This window comes from Xenopus tropicalis, chromosome 4 (genome assembly GCF_000004195.4).
Source record: "Xenopus tropicalis strain Nigerian chromosome 4, UCB_Xtro_10.0, whole genome shotgun sequence".
Classification (NCBI taxonomy): Eukaryota; Metazoa; Chordata; class Amphibia; order Anura; family Pipidae; genus Xenopus; species Xenopus tropicalis.
In genome coordinates, this window is record NC_030680.2 from 40,368,109 (window position 1) to 40,391,254 (window position 23,146).

Below are 23,146 nucleotides of genomic sequence, written 5' to 3' on the forward strand. Positions count from 1 at the left end.
TCCCAGTGTGTAGAGGGAGATAAAAAAAAACAATCCATTCACACAAGGAATGAAGAAATGTCTTTGTTTAGAAGACAAGATGGCCAAAGGAATAGAGCAGTGATCCCCAGCATGTTGCTCACCACCCCCTTTGATGTTGCTCCCAGTGGCCCCAAAGTAGGTGGCCAGTTTAAAATCTCTGGCTTGGAGACAAATTATGGAACCCCAGAGACACAGTTTTACTCCAAGCAGAGCTTCCTGCAGGCTAGCAGTCCACATGGGGCTACCAAATAGCCATTTGCAGTGCTTATTGGGCACCTCCAAAGAATTGTGTTCATACAAGAAAATTTAAATTTTGAGTAGATAATCTTGGGCTACTAAAGAAATGCACTTTTAATATTCTAAATGCAATTTTAAATTTTTTGGTTGGGGGGGGCTGTATTATTGACATTTTTGTTAGTGGTCTTGCTGCTAGCTTTCCAATTATCCTAACCATGGTTTGTGGGGCAGAATAGAAGATGGACAGACAGGGCCTTTACTGAAAGATAAATACTAAAAATCAATAAACACTATTAAAATATAACCATGCAGGGGATCAGGTTCTTGCTTGACGGGGTCTTGATCCCAAGAACCTGACATAATTTTAAATTGCATTTTGGCAAACATTTAAGGAAATTTCCATATAAGTCAAATGAAAAATGATCCACAAAATCTCTGGTGTTTAGTCACCTCTATTTTCTCAGGAAAGTGAATGGAAAGAATTGCCTTGCTTGTAAAATTCCCTAAGGAAATATACAGCTGAATTACTGCATCTCTAAAATAAGAAACAGACTCGAGCTTCATAAAAAAAAATATAATTTGGGAGGAATGTAAAGGGCAACTGCTATAAAAAAAATGGCACATTTTTATGCTGTTTAAATAGTTATAAAAACAATGGTCATTACATAGCATTATTTGTGCAAAAGTTGCCCTTTAAATAGCTTTTCAAACAGAAAAACATGCTCTGACAAGCAATTAAATTAACAGAAAAAACCTTTCTTTACACTAACATCAAAATATTTTTATTTTAGAGAGCTACATTATGTAGAGACATCAAAATATGGACATATGTGATGCTAAGCTCGGCCAAGGACTGCAACCTATTTTAGTCCCTCTAAACAAAATCTGAATACAGAGTAATCAAAAATTACAGACTCTTAGAAAATGAAAACTTAGACAGAAAACTATCCCACAACATTTAAATAGAAATATAAACATTGCAAATGATTGTAAAACCAACAAAAGCAACAATAACTTCAGGAGGACTGGTCTCCTCAGGACCTATATCCTTCAAATGAGTCCCTGTTATTCACTGCTCTTTCCTACACAGGAGAACTGATATCTGCATGCTTCCTGCAGCCCAACAATACAAAACATACTTTAACAACCCGATTTATCAAAATGTGAGATTAGAGCTCACCACAGAAAAATTCACCTACTTTCTATTCATTCCATTTTTAGAAGGGTATTTATCAAATGATATCTTAACTTTTACCCATTGCTAAAAACGCTTTTAAAAATTCCATAGGAATGAATAAAAAGTAGGTGATTTTTTCTGTGGTGAGCTCTAATCTCACATTTTGATAAATCTGCCCCTAAAGGTATGATCCCAAAACAGAACCTGAGTATGGAAATACTTTTGGATGTGAATGGGCAGTACAGCTACCATCAGGGCCGCCATCAGGGGGGCACAGGGGGTACAGATGTCCCGGGCCCGGACGTTTTTAACTTTAAAGGGGGCCCGGCCGTGCTTGAGTTTTCCTAGCTCGGGCCCCCTTTAATCAATTCCAGGCCCTCTCACTGCTGCCAACCTCCGTTATGTCCTGGTGTTCCCTGCTACATCAGTGCTTATATAAGGTTGCGCCCCGTGTGTAGTGACGTCACACGGGGCGCAACCTTATATAAGCGCAGATGGAGCGGGGAGCAGGACATAGCAGAGGACGTCACCGAAGTCGGACCACGCAGGGGATAGGAACTGGAGGATGCTTTGGGGGCCCTGGTGGATGCTTGGGGGGGGGGCAGGAGGATGCTGGGGGGGACTGGAGGATGCTTGGGCGGCCCTGGGGGGAGCTGAAGGATGCGTCGGGGACCCTGGAGGATGCTGGAGGGAGCTGAAGAATGCTTTGAGGGGGTGCAGGGGGACGCTGGGGCAGGGGACTGGAGGATGCTTCAGGAGCCCTGGGGGGAGCTGAAGGATGCTTTGGGGGGTCAGGAAGACGCTGGGGCGGGGGACTGGAGGATGCTTGGGGGCCCTGGAGGAAGCAGGAGGATACTGGCGGGGGAGCTGAAGGATGCAGTGGGGGGGAGTGGGCCATAGTATTTGGGGGAGGACCACCAATGTTTTAGGGGGCCCTGGGCTGGCTAGCAATGTTTTAAGGGGCACCTGTTCTGGCACCAATGCAAAATGTAACCCCTGGCCACAAATGTTTTAGGGGGGCCCTGGCTACCAAAGTCTCTGTATCGTTTGTATTGATGGGAGGGGTCACTGGGGGAGGGGCCATTGGGGGCGTGGGAGGAGGGGGGCCCAGAAAATTTTGTTGTGAGGGGCCCCGTGATTTCTGATGGCGGCCCTGGCTACCATAAAACATTTATGCAATCTCTCCCAAGAACTCATACATGGGTAAATCTTGCCAAGAATAGAGAGCATTTTGCCCATGCATTTCAATGGACTAGGCCAAATGCATTCAGAGAGGGGGAGTAGAAAATGAATGTTGGTTTTTCTAAAGTGGTAGTTATCTAGGACCTTTCTGAAAGGACGAGTGGAGAGTCATTTTTTGTAGAACGTTCCTAAACATTAACTTGCATTAATCCTTAAAATTGAAGTATGGCAGAATCTTCAGATATAAGGATGGATTTATAGTACCGCTCATTTTCAAAATTCAAAATGAAATGATGAAAAAGCAAAATAAAAAACATAACACACTTTGTTCTGCTACAGATCGTGAGGCTCAGGATATTTGTTGGCGAATGCGAGGTACAGATGGAATCTGTTCCCAGTCCATGCCTGGTCCCCAGTTGTCACTGGCTGAGTGTTGCTGTCGACAAGGGCAGGGATGGGGTTTGAGTTGTCATTCCTGCCCGCCAAGACATGGTAAGACTGATGTTTAATTGTAACTTGCAGTTTCCATGAAATGTTTATAGAGAGGATTCTCTTCACAGAAATTCTCTACTGATTGAAGTAGGCAAGACTCTGCTCCCTTGGAAGACAAATCTGCTCCTGCACCTTACTGTCAAGTTTCAGTGATGGTGGATTTATCAGTCCAAGCAGGAAAGGCTCTAGCAAATAGAAAAGGACTTTTGAAGACAAATCCTGAGTTTTGAATTTGTGTTCTCAAATTGGGTGTATCCTTTCATGTAGATTTCCATATTTGTTCAGTTGTGTCCAGCTTTGTGGTCCAGGATTTTGCTTTACAAATTTATAGGATACAGATATAAAAACCCATGGTAATAACACCAGCTCTCCTTATCCCTTTAAAAGCTTGGCGTTAACCAATTTGTACAGAATCCCAAACAGCTTGTATTGGATATATTTCATAAACATAAATGGATGAGTAACTAGCTATCTAAGTGGATACATATTGCACAGCAGCATAGAATCTAACCTATATGAAATATTCAAATGAATTAAGCATAGATCAGGTAGATTTATTTAAAATTAATCTAATTTTAAATCTGAAAAATATACACTATCCATGCATTGGTACATTCCCCTAAATAAAAATGCAATGTGCAGGGGGCTATGTTAAAATACATAACCCCACCACGTAGATTTAAGAAGTATCCCACTTTCGTTGAGGTAGTACCTGACTGACATTATAAGTATGCTTTAAATTCACTTCCTTTTGCCACACAGTTGGTCGTTGTGGTGTAAGGTAACATTTCCAAAATAAATATCAGTCTCAAAAGGTTTCAGAATCAAAATAGCAGCTGTTTCCTTTAGCAGTCATATATGATTGTACTCAGCTATTCCCTCTGACTTTTACATTAAGAAGTCTAGGTCATTAATGTCATGTAACTTTAAAACACTGGACAACTGAAGGTGACAATATCTTTAGATGTTGCAATTTTATGCGAATATACAAATTTGGTTTCGGATTCAGTTCGGTACATGGCAGATGCCAAAAATTATGTAACTTCAACCAAACATTTCCTATGTCTCTGCCCTATTTCTCCCACCATAATTTTCTGTTTTATACTCAATCCTTTTTCACGCAAAACCTAAGTAATATTATTATGATGATATAATGAGAAATGGTGAAGAGGCAGGTCTTTCTTTGTAATACAAGGGTATAGCAGTGCAAGTGGGGTGTTGGCGGCAGTTCATGGAAGGGAAGGTATAGCAATATTTATTGAAATATCCTTGTATTCTGGTTGCCTTTTAGCACATTTTTGAAGTTCTGGAAAGTTTTGTAAAACTTTGCATATTTTCCAGTAGTTACACTTAAAATGGACCAATTAAATGTGAAGAATAATAAAATGTCTTACCAATTTACTATTTAAGTGTCATGATTTAACATGTTTGTAATTCAGGCTGCATTGACATTAATGCAGTTGTATAAACAACACAGAAATGCTTCCTTTATTAAGGGTTCCTGTTCTGAAAAGAAGTTGTCTTTAATGCCCCTTTGTACCTTTTTAACCTGGAAAGGCTGTTATACAAAGATTATCCAGAGTTCCCAAAATACTTTTAAAAAAGAGAATCTTCTTGCTTTTATATTTAATAAAGCTTTGCTTCTGTATACTTATCTCCTGAGACATGAAAAGCACTAGTATGCAACCTTTTAAAAAAAATGGTGACTATACAGACAGCAAATACTTTAGAGCTGCCAAATGCTTTCTCCAAATGAGTGTTCTGTTTATCAGAGGGGTTCGTCAACATAGTCACGGAGTAAACATAGTCAAGAATGAGCCTTCTGCAAAAACTCTGTGAACATTGTGAATTTCCTGGATCCTGGGCACTCATTGTACCACTATACAATGGAACATAATTGCCATTACTCTCATTTGATTCTAGATGTGCTAAGTTTTAGTCTTGTGTCTTTAGATATGCACTGAGATGATGTCCTGGAGATTCTAGCAAAAATTATGTGGTTTTTGCGAAAAGTGATATGCAATAACCCAATAAGCAAATGGAAAATTGCAAATCTTTCTTTGGGAGCTAAGCTTCCTTCTTTGGGTCATGTAGATGCCAACCTGTAAGGGGAGGACTGTAAATATATCCTCTAGACATCTACCACACACTGAAGATAAAAACTCACCACTGAGTAATGGTATAACCATGTTAGTCTGTAGGTTTGTTCAGTGTATGCATGTTCGGTCTTTCCCTTTAAAGCTTTTCCTATATTTCAACAAGAAACAGTTGATAATGTAACCCCTAATTTGCTACTATTAACATAAACTTTCTCAAAATAAAATGAGCTAAACTTAGTGCAGCATCTGGCATATGTGAACAGATCTTTTACTTCAAAGAGTGGAATAAGTGTACTTCATCTGTAATATTAGTATCATCATGAGAAACAATCCTGTATTTGCCTGCACTTATTTATTAGTATAATGCTAAGTGCATCTTCTGTTTGTTTTTCAGCTCTGCAATGTTCAGCCTCTCATAGTGAGGCTAATTCTTTCTGGGAATCAAGTGCACTTCATATAAAGAAATACAGACGAGGTAACAAAATATTAATCCCCTTCTTTGCTCGGACTTTTCAGTGGAGTGTTCTTTCCTTTTTTCTTTTCATTCTTTAAGGTTTATCTACAAACACAAGTACAATGTGATAAAATTAATATAAAATTGTGCCTGTTTGAACAGTATTCTGAAAAGTACCTTACATTAGGGGCAGATTTACTAAAACTTGAATTTATCTCATTGTAATTTTTTTGAAACCACAAATAAACTCATTTGCACGAATGTCAGATATTTATCAAAAAATGAAAAAAATTTGCCATTGACTTCTAAATGATTTTGACAGGTTTAAGCTGGGGCTGCCGGATTCAGATTTTTAGCCATTTTGACGTATAGTAAATCTCGAAAAAGTTGCAACCTTTATTTTATTGACGTTTCCAGAGTTTTGGAGCCAAAAAATCTGAATTATAACAATGTGAGTGAACTGGTTAAGGCAACGCTGATGCTTGCATTCAAGGTGCAAAGTACAGGGTTTACTTCATGCAAGGGAGCCCTGGAATAAACACCTATTTTGAGAGGTGTTAGCTCCAGGGTTCCCTTAGTTTATTTGCCCATACATATCACTGAGTTGTACCTTGTGAATCACACACTAATGTAATTACTGAAACCATACTCATTGATGCGCTGTAAGTGGCCATTTTTGGGCATAAACTAACTGAGAAAAACTTGTGCTGAAAATTAAATGTAATTTACCAGAACATCCACATTGATAACTGGCACACAATATGTACCAAACACTACTTTGTGGGTGTTCACAGTAACACTGGTAAAATGCCGTTTTGTGTCCAAAAAAACACTGTGATTTTTATCAGTTTTTTCACTCTTTACCTTAACTCATAAATAAACCATTTGTTTTTTTCATTTCATGTACATTTACACTTGTGTCATGATTATGCTCTTTTCAGATCATGACAGCTCAGAGGAAGGGTCAGATGAGTGTCCCTGTGTGAATGGTCACTGTAGAAGAGGGCCTTATGGTGTCTCTTGTGAGTGTCCAGTGGGCTTTCAGCTGGATATAACCCGAACCCGCTGCCTTGGTGAGTTATGACCCTTTTCATGTAACAGTAGACATTAGCTTGTTGCAGCTGATTGGTGTAATCTTTTTATTGTTTAGCAAACAAAATAAAGGCATACTGTATATTACCCTCAAGCTCCTTACCCCCCCTTCAGTTGATCCCCCACACATTACTCAATTACTCGTTGAACCTGTAGTGTAAATTAATTAAGAGGAAGAAGTTTAAATTAAGAGGAAGAAGTTCAGCTCTAAGTGCAAACAGGAAAGGATGAAAATTAAATCTTGGCAGACTTGATTTGGGTTGGTAAGGGGCAAAAATAAATGTAAGATTATGCACTTAAAAATATGGATCATATACCCATTCACAGATTAATTCTTCATGTTTACAAAGAGTCAGGATTATTCTAGATCAGAGAGAAGCTTGGTAGGATTTTCTTGGGCAAAAGTTTGAACTACAGTATATGGACTAGTGTTTTTTTCAGCTGCAGCTATAGATCTATTATCTGGACACAGACTCAGTCCCTTCAGACCCAATACATGAGCTTATTGGCCCATGTATTGGGGACCCTATGGGGCCTGTTGGACTCTTAGACGTGGTAAAGTGCCCAGTTGGCCATAAACATTGCCCTTTTTGTATGTTTTGTGGTTAGATACATGTTTGCATCACTTCAATTTTTGAGTGTGCTGCTGGTACTTTCTTTATACTGGTATTTATAGCCTGGCACCAAAAAGGTATTTATTCGGTTTGAAAATATGCTGAGCAATATCTGTCTGAAAATCAGGCAATGAGTGGGGCCTCCATAGGCCCCAGTGCATGATTCGATAATTGGCTCAGCTCAGTTTGGCCCTGTGCGTAAGGGGCCAAATAGGGCCCTAATTTGCTAGTTTGGTGACCAAATAAGCAAATGGCAGTGCAAAGCCATCTTTAGAATAGGGATGCCATCTTTGTTAGAAGGTTTTATGATGTCACAGAAAGATGCTTATTGTTATCATGTTTTTGATATGTCAAGTGTATGAATCAACTTTGGATTCATACACTTGCAGATTCTGTTCATTCAATTATTATTGATTTATGTTGTTCTAATAGACATAATTGGTATAATGCTTTTTGTCTTTGTTTTCATTCAACTGATAAATTGTATTTCACTCATTGTTGTTATATCAGATTTAGATGAATGCAGGCAGAAAAATCCAAGAGGATCACTCTGCAAGAACAGCCGCTGTATAAATACAATGGGATCATTCCGCTGTGTGTGCAAACCAGGATACACTCGTTTCCCCAACCACCATATTTGCATCCCTCAGAGGAAATGATAACTGCATTTTCAAAGTCAATATAGCTCAAATTTGAACAGATGCTCATAAAAGTAGGCATAGTGTCAAAAGAATGGGCACGAGGCATAGAAAAGGAGAAAAATGGAGGAGGGGCAACCTTCTGAAGAAAAGAGAAAAGAGGTCAATCAAATAAACAAAGCGTGAACTAAGAAACAGAAAGCAAGAATAAAAATAACGAGTATAATATTAAATGAAAAAATCGAAAGGAGATGTGTCTTCTGTAAATATCTCCTACGATGTTTAGTCTGATGTATAGGACTATGGCAAAACAGCCCAAAATGCTGACAATCTATTTTTAGAATCCTCTGTATATTTATAGACAATCTTTTTAGCCTGCACACTTTCAATGTAAAGACATTTAATATACAACTATAGTTAAAGGAAATTGCTGAAATAACAAAAGAACATGGAACCACTGTGTGTGTATATTAAGAATTGCTGTAACCCATAGCTCTGCACTTATCAGTATGTACTGTATGTCTTCATACATACATGCATGTACCTATACACATACTTTTGTGCTGCTCCATCATATCCTCCTAAGTTTAGAATTTATATACATAAAAATATTGTCTTTACAAAATATATTCATTATATTTATTATTGTATATTGTTGCACTCCCTGTTACTCTTATTGAAATGTTTATAGATTTATACCTGCAGTATTTTTCTTGATGGACTACATGTAAATATATGTCACTAGAATGAACTTAAAGGGTAAGAGAAAGTTTTTGGGGCAATTTAGAACCAGGCACAAATTTTTGAGTCTAGTAACCGATCAGATGTTAGCTTTTAGGGCTCTGGCACACGGGGAGATTAGTCGCCCGCGACAAATCTCCCTGTTCACGGGCGACTAATCCCCCCGAAATGCCATCCCACCGGCGAAAATGTAAATCGCCGGTGGGATGGCATACGCAGCGGTGCGATATCAGTGAAATCGCGGAAGTTGCCTTAAGAGGACTACGGGCGACTAATCTCCCTGTGTGCCAGAGCCCTTAAACAACAGACCAGACCAACCCCTGCACTACACTGATGAGCCCCAAGAAGGGCGAAACCAGTATGTAGCTGGGAATCTGATCAGCTATTATTCTGGCTTCAGCTATAAAAACCCAGTGGGTTAGCTTTAGCCTATAGGATAAACCCATGTAGTTGGGATTTTCTTGGAGCTCTTTGGGACTAGTTCCCAGAATTCCTTTTGTTTATTTACATATGTATGAGGCGATCTTCTCAACCCTATTGATTTCTTTGTGAAACAATGGACCAGAACTGGAACAAACCTTGACATTATGCTTACTAAAGAACTGTCAGAAAAAAGGGTAATATAAGAAGTAATTTGAGTTTGTAGAATTACAAAAGGAAATACAAAGGGACAGTGTTGCTTAATATTATGTTTTTTACATTTATTTGAACTACAATTGCCAAGGATAAGGTTCAATTATCACAGGCCAGGCACAAGCAGGTAGCAAGCGGCCTTGGCGGGGGAGTAGAGCCTGGGCCCCTTCAAACACTTTTTTTGCAGGTTGTTTCCAAGGTAAGCAACCGTTATATGCCCTTGCGTTAAACATTCTGTTCTAGTGCCAAACACCTAATTGTTGCCATCCTTCTGATTACAATGTAATTGGCAAAGTTAAAATGGCACAATAATCTCTAACAGTCTGATAGCTGACATTGTAGGGTGGATTCTAACTCATTTGCATTTATATTTGGGACTGTCTACTTTTCAGAGTTCAGAAATTCATTGGCAGATTTTTACAGGAAGATTATATTCCCCTTAACTTTGTGTGATATTCTAAAATGTGTAAATGTAAATTTAAAGTTCTGCTAATTTTGGATGATCTATTAAATACTTAGAGAGCCAAAAAGTATCATCTCTGACATTCATGTGCCTAAAGCACAGTTTCAAAAGTGTACTTTCCTAAAGTTCCAAAATGGCAATTGAACCCATTTCATTTACTAAGATGAGAGTCATACTATAGCCTAGTTAGTAATCTATTATATTTACCAGTCTTCCTTCCAACAAAGGTCCCCAGAAATATTCCTGCACTATTTCAGGTGTAAATGACTTTGTAAAAGAAGACCACAGCAAATCATTTTTTTCTTCCTTTTCAATAGTTTATATTAACATTTTTAGAAGTACAAGATTGGTATTGCAGCACAAAATATGCATTATTTTCTGCAAAATTGTTTTTCTTCTAGGGTAACGCCAGCCTACAACACCTGGATCTGCTATTCTATTCTTTCAAACCCCCATTAGTTACTTATAATAGATGAGTCTTCTTGCAGGTTCATTGTTGCTTGTAATGTTTTTAATCCCCACACTTAATTGATGTCCCAAAATCCACACTGTGCCTGACAGGATGCTGTTGAACAAAGATCCCCAGCATCCCATGCAATCCCTATTTTTACAACCCCTTACACACAGAAATGTGGTTTAAAGATTGGATAATGGTGGGATACAGTTACAGTCCAGTAACAACTAAAATATCTCATGTTGAAGTGGCCTCCAACTTGCTTTTTTAAGTACAGAGTGCCTCAGCATAGTGGAGGTTGTATTTTATAATTTTAATCAGTATTCATACACCTATATATGACATGCATCTAACAATAGCAACCAATAGCAGTGGTAGGACCTTTAATATAAGCAATCTTCAGCTCTAGACTTGTTATGGCTCCTTTTTTAAGCTCTCTTAAGGAAAGATAAATAACGTGACCAAAGCTCCACACTCCGGTGGTGCAAAATTAATGGACTGTATAGAAATGTTGGTGCAAACCTGTGATTTTCTAAACACGCTTCATTGTTCCAAGACATTTGCAGTAGATTATATAAATGAAACATATTAAAATTGCTGCTTCAAATGACTCAGTTCCATTTCAGTTCTTAAGAGTTTTTAAGCATTTATGACCCAGTTTATGTACTAAAATAGTCAGTTTAAAAGGACAAAAAGTACAAATACAAATCATACCTTTGGTACAGCAAATAATCCAACACTTGGATAACTTGCATTTATATTATGTCTACGAAAGTGCATAACTTTGCACTTGTCAACATTGAACCTCATTTCCCTGCCCAGTTTTTCAATTTTATCAAATTGCTCTGCAAAGTGGCAGCATCCTGCATGGAACTTATAGTTTTGCACAATTTAGTATCATCAGCAAAAATAGAAACAGTACTTTCTATGCCCTCCTCCAGGTCATTAATAAACAAGTCCATTTACCACCACTCTTTGTAATCTATCCTTCAGCCAATTTTCCATAGAAGTACAAATATTATGTTCTAGGCCAATATTCCTTAATTTTATCATTAACTTTCTGTGTAGTACTATATCAAATGCTTTAGCAAAATCTAAGTAGATGTTTGCTACCATATCTAAAAACCTCTTGATAAAATGCCTGTAAAAATTTGTAAAGCCTATAAAGCACTGAATCTTTTTAAGGCTAATGGCACATGGTGAAATTTGTCCCCACTGGTTAAATCAGGGCTACCATGGGCAACAAATCTCCCCAAAATGCTTTCCCACTGGCAATAAACTAAATTGCATGTGGGAAAACATATGCAGCACTTCATTTTCCAAAGTCACCAAAAGTTTCCTTGTGAGGGGATTTAACCGCTGGAGACAAATCTCCAAGTGTCCCATTAGCTTAAGATGGGGTTGGACACTATCTTATTAATCATTTTCCTGCTGCCGAGGATCAAGGACATATGCAAGATTATTGTCTATATATATTTTAAGGTCCTAAAACTTTGGCTCAGATAAATGAAATTACTTGCAAATTTTTTTTTGCTCCTGGAAGTATATCAATTGGGCAGTTGTATATGTGGTGTGTGTGTGTGGGGGGGGGGTTATCTGCCTCTCTTTTATAAAATAATTCTATATATTGATGGGGTAATTCCAAATTAATTTGAGGACTGAGGTAAACCAGTATCTGACCCAATCTGTCTTAAAATGTATATCCTGTCACCCAATATACTAGGATTAGTTTTAAGTAACCATGGAAACTCCAAAATGTCAAAAGGAATAGAAGGCAAGAGATCTAAGGTTTCTTTACCAATAAATCATTTAGTTGAAAATAAGAAAACATTTTAGAGCTCATGGGTAAAGGACCAGAACATAAAATCATCAACCACTTCAATAATCAGTAGAGGTTTATAAGCAGGCTTGAATGTGGCTTTGGCCATCATCATCATCTTACAATAATTTTACAATCAAAGGTTACCAAGTAAAAAATAGGATCAGAGGGCCCTACTCACATGAGCTTACATCTGAAACATAGGATGATAACACAAGATGATCTATAATAAGGCCCAATCATGTTATATCCACAACCCCTTTATCACCTTTCTCTTGTGGGTTAACCATATAACTCCAAAACAGGCAGGTTAATTGGCTACTAACTAAACTGACCAGTGTGTATGTATATGATAAGGACCTTAAATTGTAAGTTCCACAGGAGCAGGGATTGATATGAATGATGTATAATCACTGTGAAGCACTGCAGAATATGTTGGCACCATATATAAAGGATAGTAATAATACGTTTAGTGACTACATTTTTGAGATATTAGCATAGAAGCGATTTTTTTCAGTTTGCTGCACAGTTTTCGAATGTATTCAAATTAATTCATCAAGTAGAAAGCTCCTGCTTAAAAACTTTTGTTTTGAGACTAAAGAGTACTCACGACAACCTCAAGTAATTTATGAATGAATTAAAATGAAACAAACTTAAATTGGAAAAGGTTTGGAATATAGATATGGGATCAATCATCCAGAAACCTGTCATTCAGAAAGCTTGAATTATGGGAAAGCCAACTACCATAGACTTCATTTTAATCAAATAATGAAAAAAATGATTTCCTTTTTCTGTAATAATATACCAGTACCATGTACTCGATCCCAACTAAGATATAATTATTGAAGGCAAAACAATCCAATTGCCCTTATTTAATGTATAATTGATTTTTTTGTAGACTTAAGGCATGGAGATCCAATTTATAGAAAACTCCTTATCCATAAAACCCCAGGTCCCAAGCATTCTGGATAACAGGTCCTATACCTGTATATGGCTATACAGACAAGGTTTGCTACGTCATCTACAGCCTACACAATATGCGATTATATTTTGAGTCCCAAAATATGTCAAAACGCATAACAGAATGCCTGTTATTCGGAACGGGTTTTAATCATTTTTTTGCACTAGCTGACATGAATTAATAAATGTTGACAATCATTTTATATTCTGGAGACCTGTAATAAAAGTTACGTTTTAATTTCATCAGATAAAGCACAAAAACAACAAAAACCCAGTATCAAGAAACCTCCAAATTACAGGAAGGCCATCTCCCATGGAATCCATTTTAATCATATAAATACATTTTTTAAAAATGATTTTCCTTACTATGTAATAATAACAAACTGCCTTGTACTTGATCCCAACTAACATATATTTAATCCTTATTGGAAGCAAAACCATAATATCCCGTTTAATTAATGCTTGAGTTAATGTTTAATGCGCCACAGCAGTACTAAAAGTAAAATAACCATCACAGTGGATTTCTTGACCCCAACTTAGGCTCTACCTATAATATAGAATTCCCCACCACTCTGCAACGTGCAGGGCGATAGTAAAAATTGATAGTTAATAAAGTTATGTTAAAAAAAAAAACTAAAAATAATTTCACTACTGTTGACAAACTTCTTTAGTGCAGGAGGTTAAACACAGTCCACATTATAATTAACTTTTAAAAAATCAAATCCTGCCATTATTCAGAAGTAGAAGACTAGTGTGCCTAATATGCTCATCTGACACCCAGTCTGTTTTCTCCAATAATGATATTTACAGGCAGCGGGATAATTTTTGGCACTGGCAGGTACACAGCGCAATAATGACTCGCTGAATGGTGGCCTCTGACTACTCAGCTATTATAATTCGCGCCTTCTCCTCCCCACCAACGTACGTACGGTACGTGCTACGTCACTAACCCTGTTCCAGTTGCCTTTGCAAGCGCCACTCCAGATGCCCCGCCCCCGAATACGTCAGACGCAGCACGTAAGTGTTTGTGGAGGAGTGGAAGTAGCGGGACTCTCAGATAGAAAGCAAGTAAATGGCAGGTTGCGCAGGCACTAAGGAAGCGGAATTTGCGTGTTAGCTTTTGGTATGGCCAACCATTGTGGATTGACATGCTCTAAATGAAGTGCTTGATCCGATCGCATTCCAGCTCCATTCAATTATTTGCTATGTCGCCTACCAAGTAATCGGTTCTGCTTGGACTTTGTTATGTTCTAGTCATCAATCTGTTGTTTGTTCTGTTCCCCTAAAACAGCTTATGACATTATGGGGCTCCTTCCGACCCAAAAGTCTTTCTTCCCTATTACTTCTCTGGATTCGTTAGTCAGTCTCTTTCAGTGGGAGCTGTCGCGCCCCGAACCTGACTTGGCCCTGCTATCTCTCACTTTAGGGTTTGTTGAGCACTTTCTAGCAGTCAATCGTGTAGTGCCTACTAATGTGTCTTCCCTGCCAGATACAGGCCCGGCTTTATTAGCTAAAATTGGTGGCGAAGGAGCAAAGGTAAACAGAAAGATCTCCAGTAAACAAGGGAAGAATGAAAGTATAAAGGCAGAGCAGGGAAAGAGAGAAACAAGGGCTGACATTACAAGAAAGGGTGGCTCAGGGGGGCACACAAAAAAAGAAGGGGAAGTAAGTTCTGTTGAAATAACATCCTCAACTAAGGAGAATAGCAAAAGTGGAAGAGAATGCTCAGAAGAAAAAAGAGACAAGGATGAAGGAAATGAAGACAGCACCAATAAGAACCTTCATTCTAAGGCAGCTCAGAGAAAAGAGGCTAAAGGGCCAGTTAAAGAGGGGCCATCAAATGAAACTTCTAAAGCAGAATCGGCTAGGCTCGGAATTCCATATTTTCCAGCACTGGAGTTGTCAGTTGCACAAGCACTTCATGCCCGCTTCACAGCCCAGACTCGTGGAGCAGTGGATCTGTCTTGTTATCCCAGAGAAGATGGTGTGTCTGGACGTGAACTAATCCGGAGAGTGTCAGATGTTATCTGGAATGGGCTGAGTCGTTCATATTTCAAAGACAGAGCCCATATACAATCACTATTTAGTTTTGTAACAGGTAAGAGATTGTTGATTTTATACAAGTGGGTTTTTTTCCAGTTATATTTGTTTAGCTATGTGTGAACTTACATATAAAATGGTCCGAATGCGTTTTTTTCGTAATGATCGGTATTTTGCGATTTTTTCATAAATTGTTGCGACTTTTTCGTAGCCGTTACGACTGTTTCGCAAATTGTCGCAACTTTTTCGTAGCGTTACGACTTGCGCGAATTGTCGATACTTTTTCGTAGCCTTCGCACCAAGTACGAAAGTTTCGGATTCATTCAAGCTTCAGTATCGTGACTTTTCTTGGGCCAGGTTGGAGCTGCAGAGTGCCATTGAGTCCTATGGGAGGCTTCCAAAATCATGCAAAGTCTGAAAGTTTTGCCCGCCGTTTACGAGCGCTCAATACGAAAAAGTCGTGACAATATACGAGCAAATCGTAACGGCTACGAAAAAGTCAGCACTTTCCGCGAAAGTCGTAACGGCTACGAAAATGTCGCGACAATTTACGATAAAGTCGTAATGGCAACGAAAAAAAATACGAAAAAGTCGCAAAATGTTCTTTTCCAATCCGAATTTTTCGAATTCATGGATTAGTAAATCAGCCCCAGAATGTTACATATACTTTTAGGTCTGACAAAATGACTGACACCCTAGATTTGCTTGTGTGTTTCCTTCAGAAACACTACTATAGTAAAATAGAAGTATATAAATAAGCTTCTCTGTAGTTGTGGGGGCAGCCATTCAAAGCAGAAAAGGCACAGGTTAAATAGCAAATTGCAGGTAAGCTCTGTAGAATATAATGGGGTTATCTGTTATCCCATATTTAATCTGTGCCACGTAGCCCTATTTAATTTGCCTCTTGCTACACAGCCACCTGTTTATATACACAGTAGTAGCATTGCTAAAGCAAACACACTTTTTAACTAACGCAGAGCAACACTACATTATGTTAAAACAATTTTATTTTTGGGTGTTACTGTTCTTTAATATTTGCTAGCATACCCTTTGGAAAGAATGACTGAAACAAAAAACTTCTTATAGCCATGAGTGAGCTTTCTGTATCTTTCTGCTAACTGTTTGGACCACTCTTTTTTGCAAACTGCTCCAGTTCTCCCAGCTTCTAAGGATGCCATCTCCCAATTGCAGTTTTCAGATTTCTCCACACATGTTCATGGGAATTTAGATCTGGACTAATTGTTGGGCACTTTAGAGCAGTCCCCTGTTTTTCTTTAGAATGAAGACAGAGCTACTAGTAGCAGCTTCTTTCTGATGGCTACTAAACACCAGAAAATACCCTGCCATAGACAATACTGAGAATTGCCACTGCTAAAACACACGTAGAGTCAATTATTGTCTATTTTAGTAGCCACGGTAAGTAGCTGTCACTAGTAACTCCATGTGTCTTCGCCTTCAATCATTCCCAGGTGCTTTTTGAAGTGTTCTTTCGGTCATTGTCCTTCTGAAAGTCATGTGATCTGTGACAGAGACCCAGCTTTCTGACAATAGGTGCTCCAAATACCGTGGTAGTCTGATATGATGTCAGGCACACAGTGAAGGCACTTCGTTCCAGGGGCAGCAAAGAAACCCAAAATATAAATGAACCTCTATGATATCTGATTTTCTTTGAAATCTCCTTTCTGTGTGTAAACAAAGAAGTGCTTTAAAATAATCGTAAGGGTCTACTGGACATTTGTCCAGAAGGATTTGGCTTGTTCAGGTGTGTTTTGGTGAATTCCTGTTGTGCTTTCTTTCTCAACAGGTGGGTCCAGGGTGAATGGCTACAGTGCCATGGGCCTCCAATATTTTCACAATGTTGCATATAGAGTACACAGGAATATTTAGGGCTCTGCACATGCACTTTAAGCCCTGAGACTGGCGTTGCTTCTTTACAATTTTCTGTTTTACCTACTTACAGATCTATACCTTCCTTTCATTTCTCTGTTAATGGAGAACTATACAAGCCCCCTTTACTAGCACTGCCTTGACCCCCCCTCACCTCTCCCTTATCGCATATTTTCTAAGTTTAACAACTGTCCCTATCGCTAACCCCAAGCTAAAACAGCAGCGCAGCTGCGTACCTGGCCGACATCTTCTTTGTAACTGAAGACACTTCGAGTCATAATTAAATGTTACTTTTACATTTAATAGCAGCAAGAGTGCGTTACATCCTATTAGATACTTTGGTGTCGAAAATCTATTCCTTTTGCTCCTAATAAATCTTTCATTTGAACACTACCCTCTCTATTTCCGCCTTACAGGTATCTGTTACACAGCAACCTTTTTACAGAACACCTGGTTTGCCAGTGTAATAGATATCTCTTTGGTAAGAAGAAAGCAAACCTTACAGGAAGGATTTATTTCTAGCAAAGGAATGTCTGCATAGGGGAACTGATCCTTAACATATTTAAAGCTGTGATTTTCAGCACCAAATCTATACAACAGTTATGGAGAGGTTTTGCAAGATGGAAAATGCTTTTCAGCATGTAGTTAAAAATTAAAAGCTGTGAAATACTTTATTTATGAAAGTCGATAGTTATATTGATCTCCTTTTCACTATAGTTCATCTTTTTTTTAAAAAAATAGCTGTATTATCCTGTGTTTGTTTTTTTTTGTAACAAGAAAATTTTAAAAAGGTGAGATCATATGGTATTTTTCTTTCTTCTCCCTTACCTGTACTCTAGGTACAAAATTGGACTCACCTGGGGTGGCTTTTGCAGTGGTGGCTGCCTGTCAGGTTCTTGGACTCTCTGATGTACATTTAGCTTTATCAGAAGACCATGCGTGGGTTGTGTTTGGAAAAGATGGAGAGCAGACAGCTGAAGTAACTTGGCATGGAAAAGGAAACGAGGACAGAAGGGGGCAGTCTGTAAGCTCGGGTGTCTTGGAGAAGGTAATTACTTTGGTTTCCTCCCAACTACAGTCTATGTAAATGTCCGTAAAAGGAAACCTTGCAGGTATTGTTAAAATGAGTTTTTAATATTTGCAAATACTTTCTCTGTTCCTTTTAAAATCTTCATATTTGTTCTCATTCCAGAGCTGGCTTTATTTAAATGGTCGGTATTTGCGTTGTGACCGCCACATGGAGGTGGCTTTCATGGTTTGTGCCATAAACCCTTCAATTGATGCTCACACAGACAGCCTGGAGTTGCTGCAGCTGCAGCAGGTGATCTACTGATACCAACAAGGTGACAAGATGACTGACTGATTAAATACAGGATGACTAAATGACAGGTTTAGGATTTAAGTTTAATGCTACATATTTCAAACAGTAAGTGCCCTGTCCATAGGGTGCTTCATTGCCCAGTGAGAAATCTCCTCTCTCGTGGGTGAAGAAGCCCCCAACATTACCTATCCCTTCATATTAGTTAAAATCACTGCATGTAAAACACATTACATGCAGCAATCTTGGATAATTACCCTAAAATGTGGAAGAAGGAGTTTTTCTGTAATGTGATAAAGTGGCAATTCCAGCCAATTTGAAGGTGCAGGTATTATCTGGCACTCCATTACCCACAGGAGAGGAAATTTTCTGTCAGGCGATAAAGTGCTCTACCTGTTGGCACCATTACAAAGTAAACTCTGCTTCTAAACTATCATTTGATTAGTAAGTATAACAAGCTTATCAGTTGTACCAGTGACATTATCAATAATGTCCCCATCTAGTTTCATCATTTACTGGAAGATTAATTCACCTCCATTGCCCAAGCCATTGATAATTAAAAAACATGGTGCAGTACAGAATTCTGTTTAGTTTAGAGAGTCCATAGACATCTGGGTTACATAGTTTAGAAAGCAAAAGTAACTATGCAGACATGCACACAAAAATACCAGATGTTCATATATGGGATAACGGTAATAGACTTGAAAAGCGTAGCTTTGTAATTGTTAGTGATATTTAATCTGCAATCGGAATTGTAGAATACCTAGCTGCCAATCAGCAAGAATGCTTGTGGTATGGAAAAAAGTTAAGTTGAGAGTACATGCTAGAGACCTGTGCAGAGCCCACAATAATAATGTGTGCATGTGTAAATATATAAAAAATGTTGGAACAGTGACAGGGGCAAGCTGGAAATATAAAATCAACATAAATAAAAGTAGCCTTTATTTGTAACATTTTTTGAGGAGTTCACTTTTTCACCAAACCCCCTCACAAGAGACTGGTTTCTAAGTTTGAGAAGCACTGTCCTAAGCAATGGGTTTTTAGATTTTCCTTGAGACGCTGGAGTTATCTAGCTGCTAATCTGTATGTCTATTTTTATTTTTTTTTTTCATTATACATCTGTACCTTTAGGAACTGATTTTTAGGCAAACTTAACCAATACATTTACGTATAAGGAAAATAATCACTGAGTTACCACTGACTGCAGGCACTGACATACTTCTGCACTGACCGGTTGCGCCAAACAGTACTTATAATCCCACATAATTAGAAAGCTAATTATGTAGGAAATTATGTATGGAATAGGCATACCAAAAATGTGTTTTTAGAACCAGAGTTTGAAAAATTAAGGCATGATGACTTCCAGAATGTAACATATTTTTTTGTCTCAATACAGAAGTTGCTGTGGGTATTGTTTGATGGAGGACACCTGGACAAGTAAGATTTTGTATGCTTGTTCTTTGTTTGGGAGGGGGGGGTCCTATAGGATCTCAAAATATTGTTTACATAGTATCTGTCTTTCTTACTGAATTGATACCATTTCTTTACCTTACCCATACAGATATCCCATGGCTCTGGGTAATTTGGCAGACCTCGAAGATTTGGCTGCAACCCATGGACGTCCCAATCCCCTGGAAATCTATCATAAGGTTATCATTTGTTTTAAATTCTTGTTTTTCTTTTCTTATATTTTCTTACATGACCGTTACTGTTAACTGTCTCACAGGCTGTTTCCTCTTCTCGTCTTCACTATGAGAATCAGCACTTATATCCACACATTTATTTGGCTGCTTATCACTGTCGGAATAAAGATATACGAGAGGCACTAAAAGCCTGGGCTGAGACTTCTGCAGTCATCCAAACGTGAGCTGTTTTTTGTCAATTTTCCTTTTCTACCTTCTACTTTTGAACCATATTCTGGTTTTATTTCTGCCACCTAAATTTATTCCATGCCTCTTTCTCATTGTAATTTTTCAAAACTTTCATCCCCTCCTTTAAAAATATTTCCCTTTAATATAATAATTTATCTGCGTTTTTTTTCCAGTTACAATTATTGCCGTGAAGATGAAGAGATCTATAAAGATCTGTTTGATATAGCCAATGATTTGTTACCCAATCTTTTGAAGGAGGAAGCCATGTCACCTGATGGTCCGGTGAGTAGCCAATGAGGCATTTCTAATCACTGTACAGGTAGCAGAAGCATTTGCCATTGTTTTTGTTTTTTGTTTTTTTTAGTCTGGTTCTGCTCTTCAAGACCCTGTATGCTTTGCAAACCTCCTACGTTTCTATGATGGAATCTGCAAATGGGAAGAAGACAGTCCAACCCCTGTCTTACATGTTGGATGGGCAACTTTCTTGGTACAGTCTCTGGGAAGATTTGATGCTCAGGTGAGAATTTAATAGAGCTTCCACAATGAAAGGCTGAAAAAAAAAATTACAAGTTTAAACTATTTCAGTGGGTTAAACTTGATAGATGTGTGTTTTAATCCTCTGTTAATATGTAGAAATAAAAAGGCTCTTTTAAAATGGGCATTTTTGGATATGCACTTTTGTGAGTAATATATTAGACCGGTACTTATGCAAACAGAACCATAATGTAATTGCATGGGGACCTGTAACTACCACTTTTTCTATGGTAAATATATCCCTGTTGGATAATTGGGATACGACAATATGTAGTACTGGCTGATGTTCAAAATCTATTCTCTAGAAACCTGTTATCAACAAACTCCAAAATGCAGCCATGTGATTTCTCATAGTGTCTTATTTAATAGAGAAGGAAAGGCTAAGTCACTTGGGGGTGCAAAATGCTAGGCACCCCCAAGTGTCTTAAATCACTTACCTTGTACCCCGGGCTGGTGCCCCTGTTAGGAGAAAACAGCACCAGCCCGGGGTACCTTGAGCGAGTGCTTCCTTCTTCCTCTTTCTTCTGCCGGGGCATGCGCAGTAAAGTGAAAATCCGACTTTCTTGTTAAAGTTTGGCTTTTTACTCTACTGCGCAAGCGCGCCAACAAGGAAGAGGGAAGCGCTCACAGCTACCCCAGGCTACAAGGTAAGCAATTTAAGTCACTTGGGGGTGCCTAACATTTTGGCCTTTCCTTCTCCTTTAAACAAACAATGCTTTTATTTTGGCTTATCTGCCTATTCTCTTTAATTAAAAACCTTTGCGCTTAATGTACAAAAATCTATGTGGGTAGCAAAGCAATACATTTTGCAAACTGTAAAGAAAAATAAACCGCTATCAGGTATATAGATACATGATCCACAGACTGACTTTTGTATCATCTCCAATTATAATCATAATTGTTTCACATCAACTTTAATATCAGATCAATAATATTAATATAACTGAACACACTAATATTATGTAAAGCTGCTGCCACAAAATGTATGGAAATTATTTGTGAAAACAATTAGCAATATAAATGGAGATAAAAATCAATATCAGCCTGTGGAACATGTAACCATTATGCATGAAGCCAAAAGATATGGGAAAGTAAAATGATAATACGAGAGTATAACTACAAAATATTAGCATGTTTGTTAAAGTATATTTATCTGGCCCTCAGGTCAGGCAGCAGATTACATTATTGAGCTCAGACTCTTCAAATGAGGATGATGATTCTGAAGACTCCAGAAGAAGGGGTCCACGTCGAGAGTCTAAAACTGGAGAGCCCACCCAACCTTCTTCAAATGATGGACCCTCTCCTGAGCAAAAAGTAGAAGAATCAGAACATGAACAATTGCTCACATTCACATTTCAAAGTCAGAAAATGAAAGGCATGAAGGAGCTGTTAGTGGCTGCAAAAGTGAACTCCAGTGCCATTAAATTGCAACTTACTGCTCAGTCACAAGTACAGCCAAAAAGAGCCCGAGGGTCTGGTGCAAGAGATTATAATCTGGGCTATTTAAAAAGACAGCGCAAAGGGGTGTAAGAAAATAAGTGAAATGCTTACCCAGAAAGGGTATATAATGGAACAATTTAAAGTTTTATTTTTGTTACTGAGCAGTTTTTTTTTCTTTTGAGAAAATAAATATTTAAATTTTAGTATTAATAATTGTGTTTTAATGAATCATGTACTGATAAAAAGCATGCCTTCACTGAGCTGGGTAGCAAACAAAAATACAAGGAGGACTTATTTATTTTAATACTTCATATGGAATAATTTGCATTTTTTTATTAGTATAGATCTTTTAAAGGCTTAGTTCAGTGTAAAAATGAAACTGGGTGAAATGCATAGACTGTGCAAGATAAAAAAATAACTGTAATATAGTTGGGAAAAAATGTAATCGATAAAGGCTGGAGTGAGCAGATGTCTAACATAACAGCCAGAACTCTACTTCCTGCTTTCAGCTCTCTAACCTCTTAGTTAGTCAGTGACTTTAGGGGGGGCACATGGAACATAATAGTTTAGTTAGTTTGTTAGTTTTTTATTTTACCCAGTTTCATTTTTACACTGAACTATTCCTTTAAGGCAGGGATCCCCAACCTTTTTTACCCGTGAGTCGCATTTAAATGTAAAAAGAGTTGGGAGCAACACAAGCATGAAAAATGTACCTGGAGTACCAAATAAGGGATGTGATTGGTTATTTGGTAGTCCCTGTGTGGAATGGCAGACTACAGCAGGGATCCCCAATCTTTTTTACACTAAAAAGTGTTTGTGAGCCACACAAGCATGAAAAAAGTTATTTGGGGATGTCAAATAAGGGCTGTGAAAGGCTATTTGGTAGCCCCATGTGGACTGCTGGCCTGTAGGATGCTCTTCTTGGAGTAAAACTGTGTCTCTGTGCTTTCAAAACTTGCCTCCAAACCAGCAACGTCAAT

At 38.2% G+C, this 23,146-nt stretch overlaps 2 protein-coding genes across 2 annotated transcripts in view; both read left to right on the forward strand.

Moving 5' to 3' along the window:
• The window catches only part of ltbp3 (latent transforming growth factor beta binding protein 3), a 42,337-nt gene extending 33,635 nt beyond the window's left edge, over window positions 1-8,702 (forward strand). The window contains exons 22-25 of the mRNA XM_002935363.5: window positions 2,957-3,109; window positions 5,603-5,683; window positions 6,604-6,735; window positions 7,879-8,702. Coding sequence (XP_002935409.2) covers window positions 2,957-3,109; window positions 5,603-5,683; window positions 6,604-6,735; window positions 7,879-8,027 — 515 coding nt within the window. The 3' untranslated portion in view covers window positions 8,028-8,702. The remainder of the gene's footprint in view (window positions 1-2,956; window positions 3,110-5,602; window positions 5,684-6,603; window positions 6,736-7,878) is intronic.
• A 5,590-nt stretch (window positions 8,703-14,292) lies between these two features.
• men1 (menin 1) lies at window positions 14,293-22,376 on the forward strand. The gene is given in 9 exon segments (NM_001016361.2): window positions 14,293-15,174; window positions 17,843-18,051; window positions 18,196-18,324; window positions 19,718-19,758; window positions 19,883-19,970; window positions 20,048-20,184; window positions 20,366-20,474; window positions 20,557-20,709; window positions 21,891-22,376. Coding segments are annotated over 9 exon segments (2,028 nt in total). The 5' UTR covers window positions 14,293-14,378; the 3' UTR covers window positions 22,257-22,376.
• The last annotated feature ends 770 nt before the right edge of the window (window positions 22,377-23,146 follow it).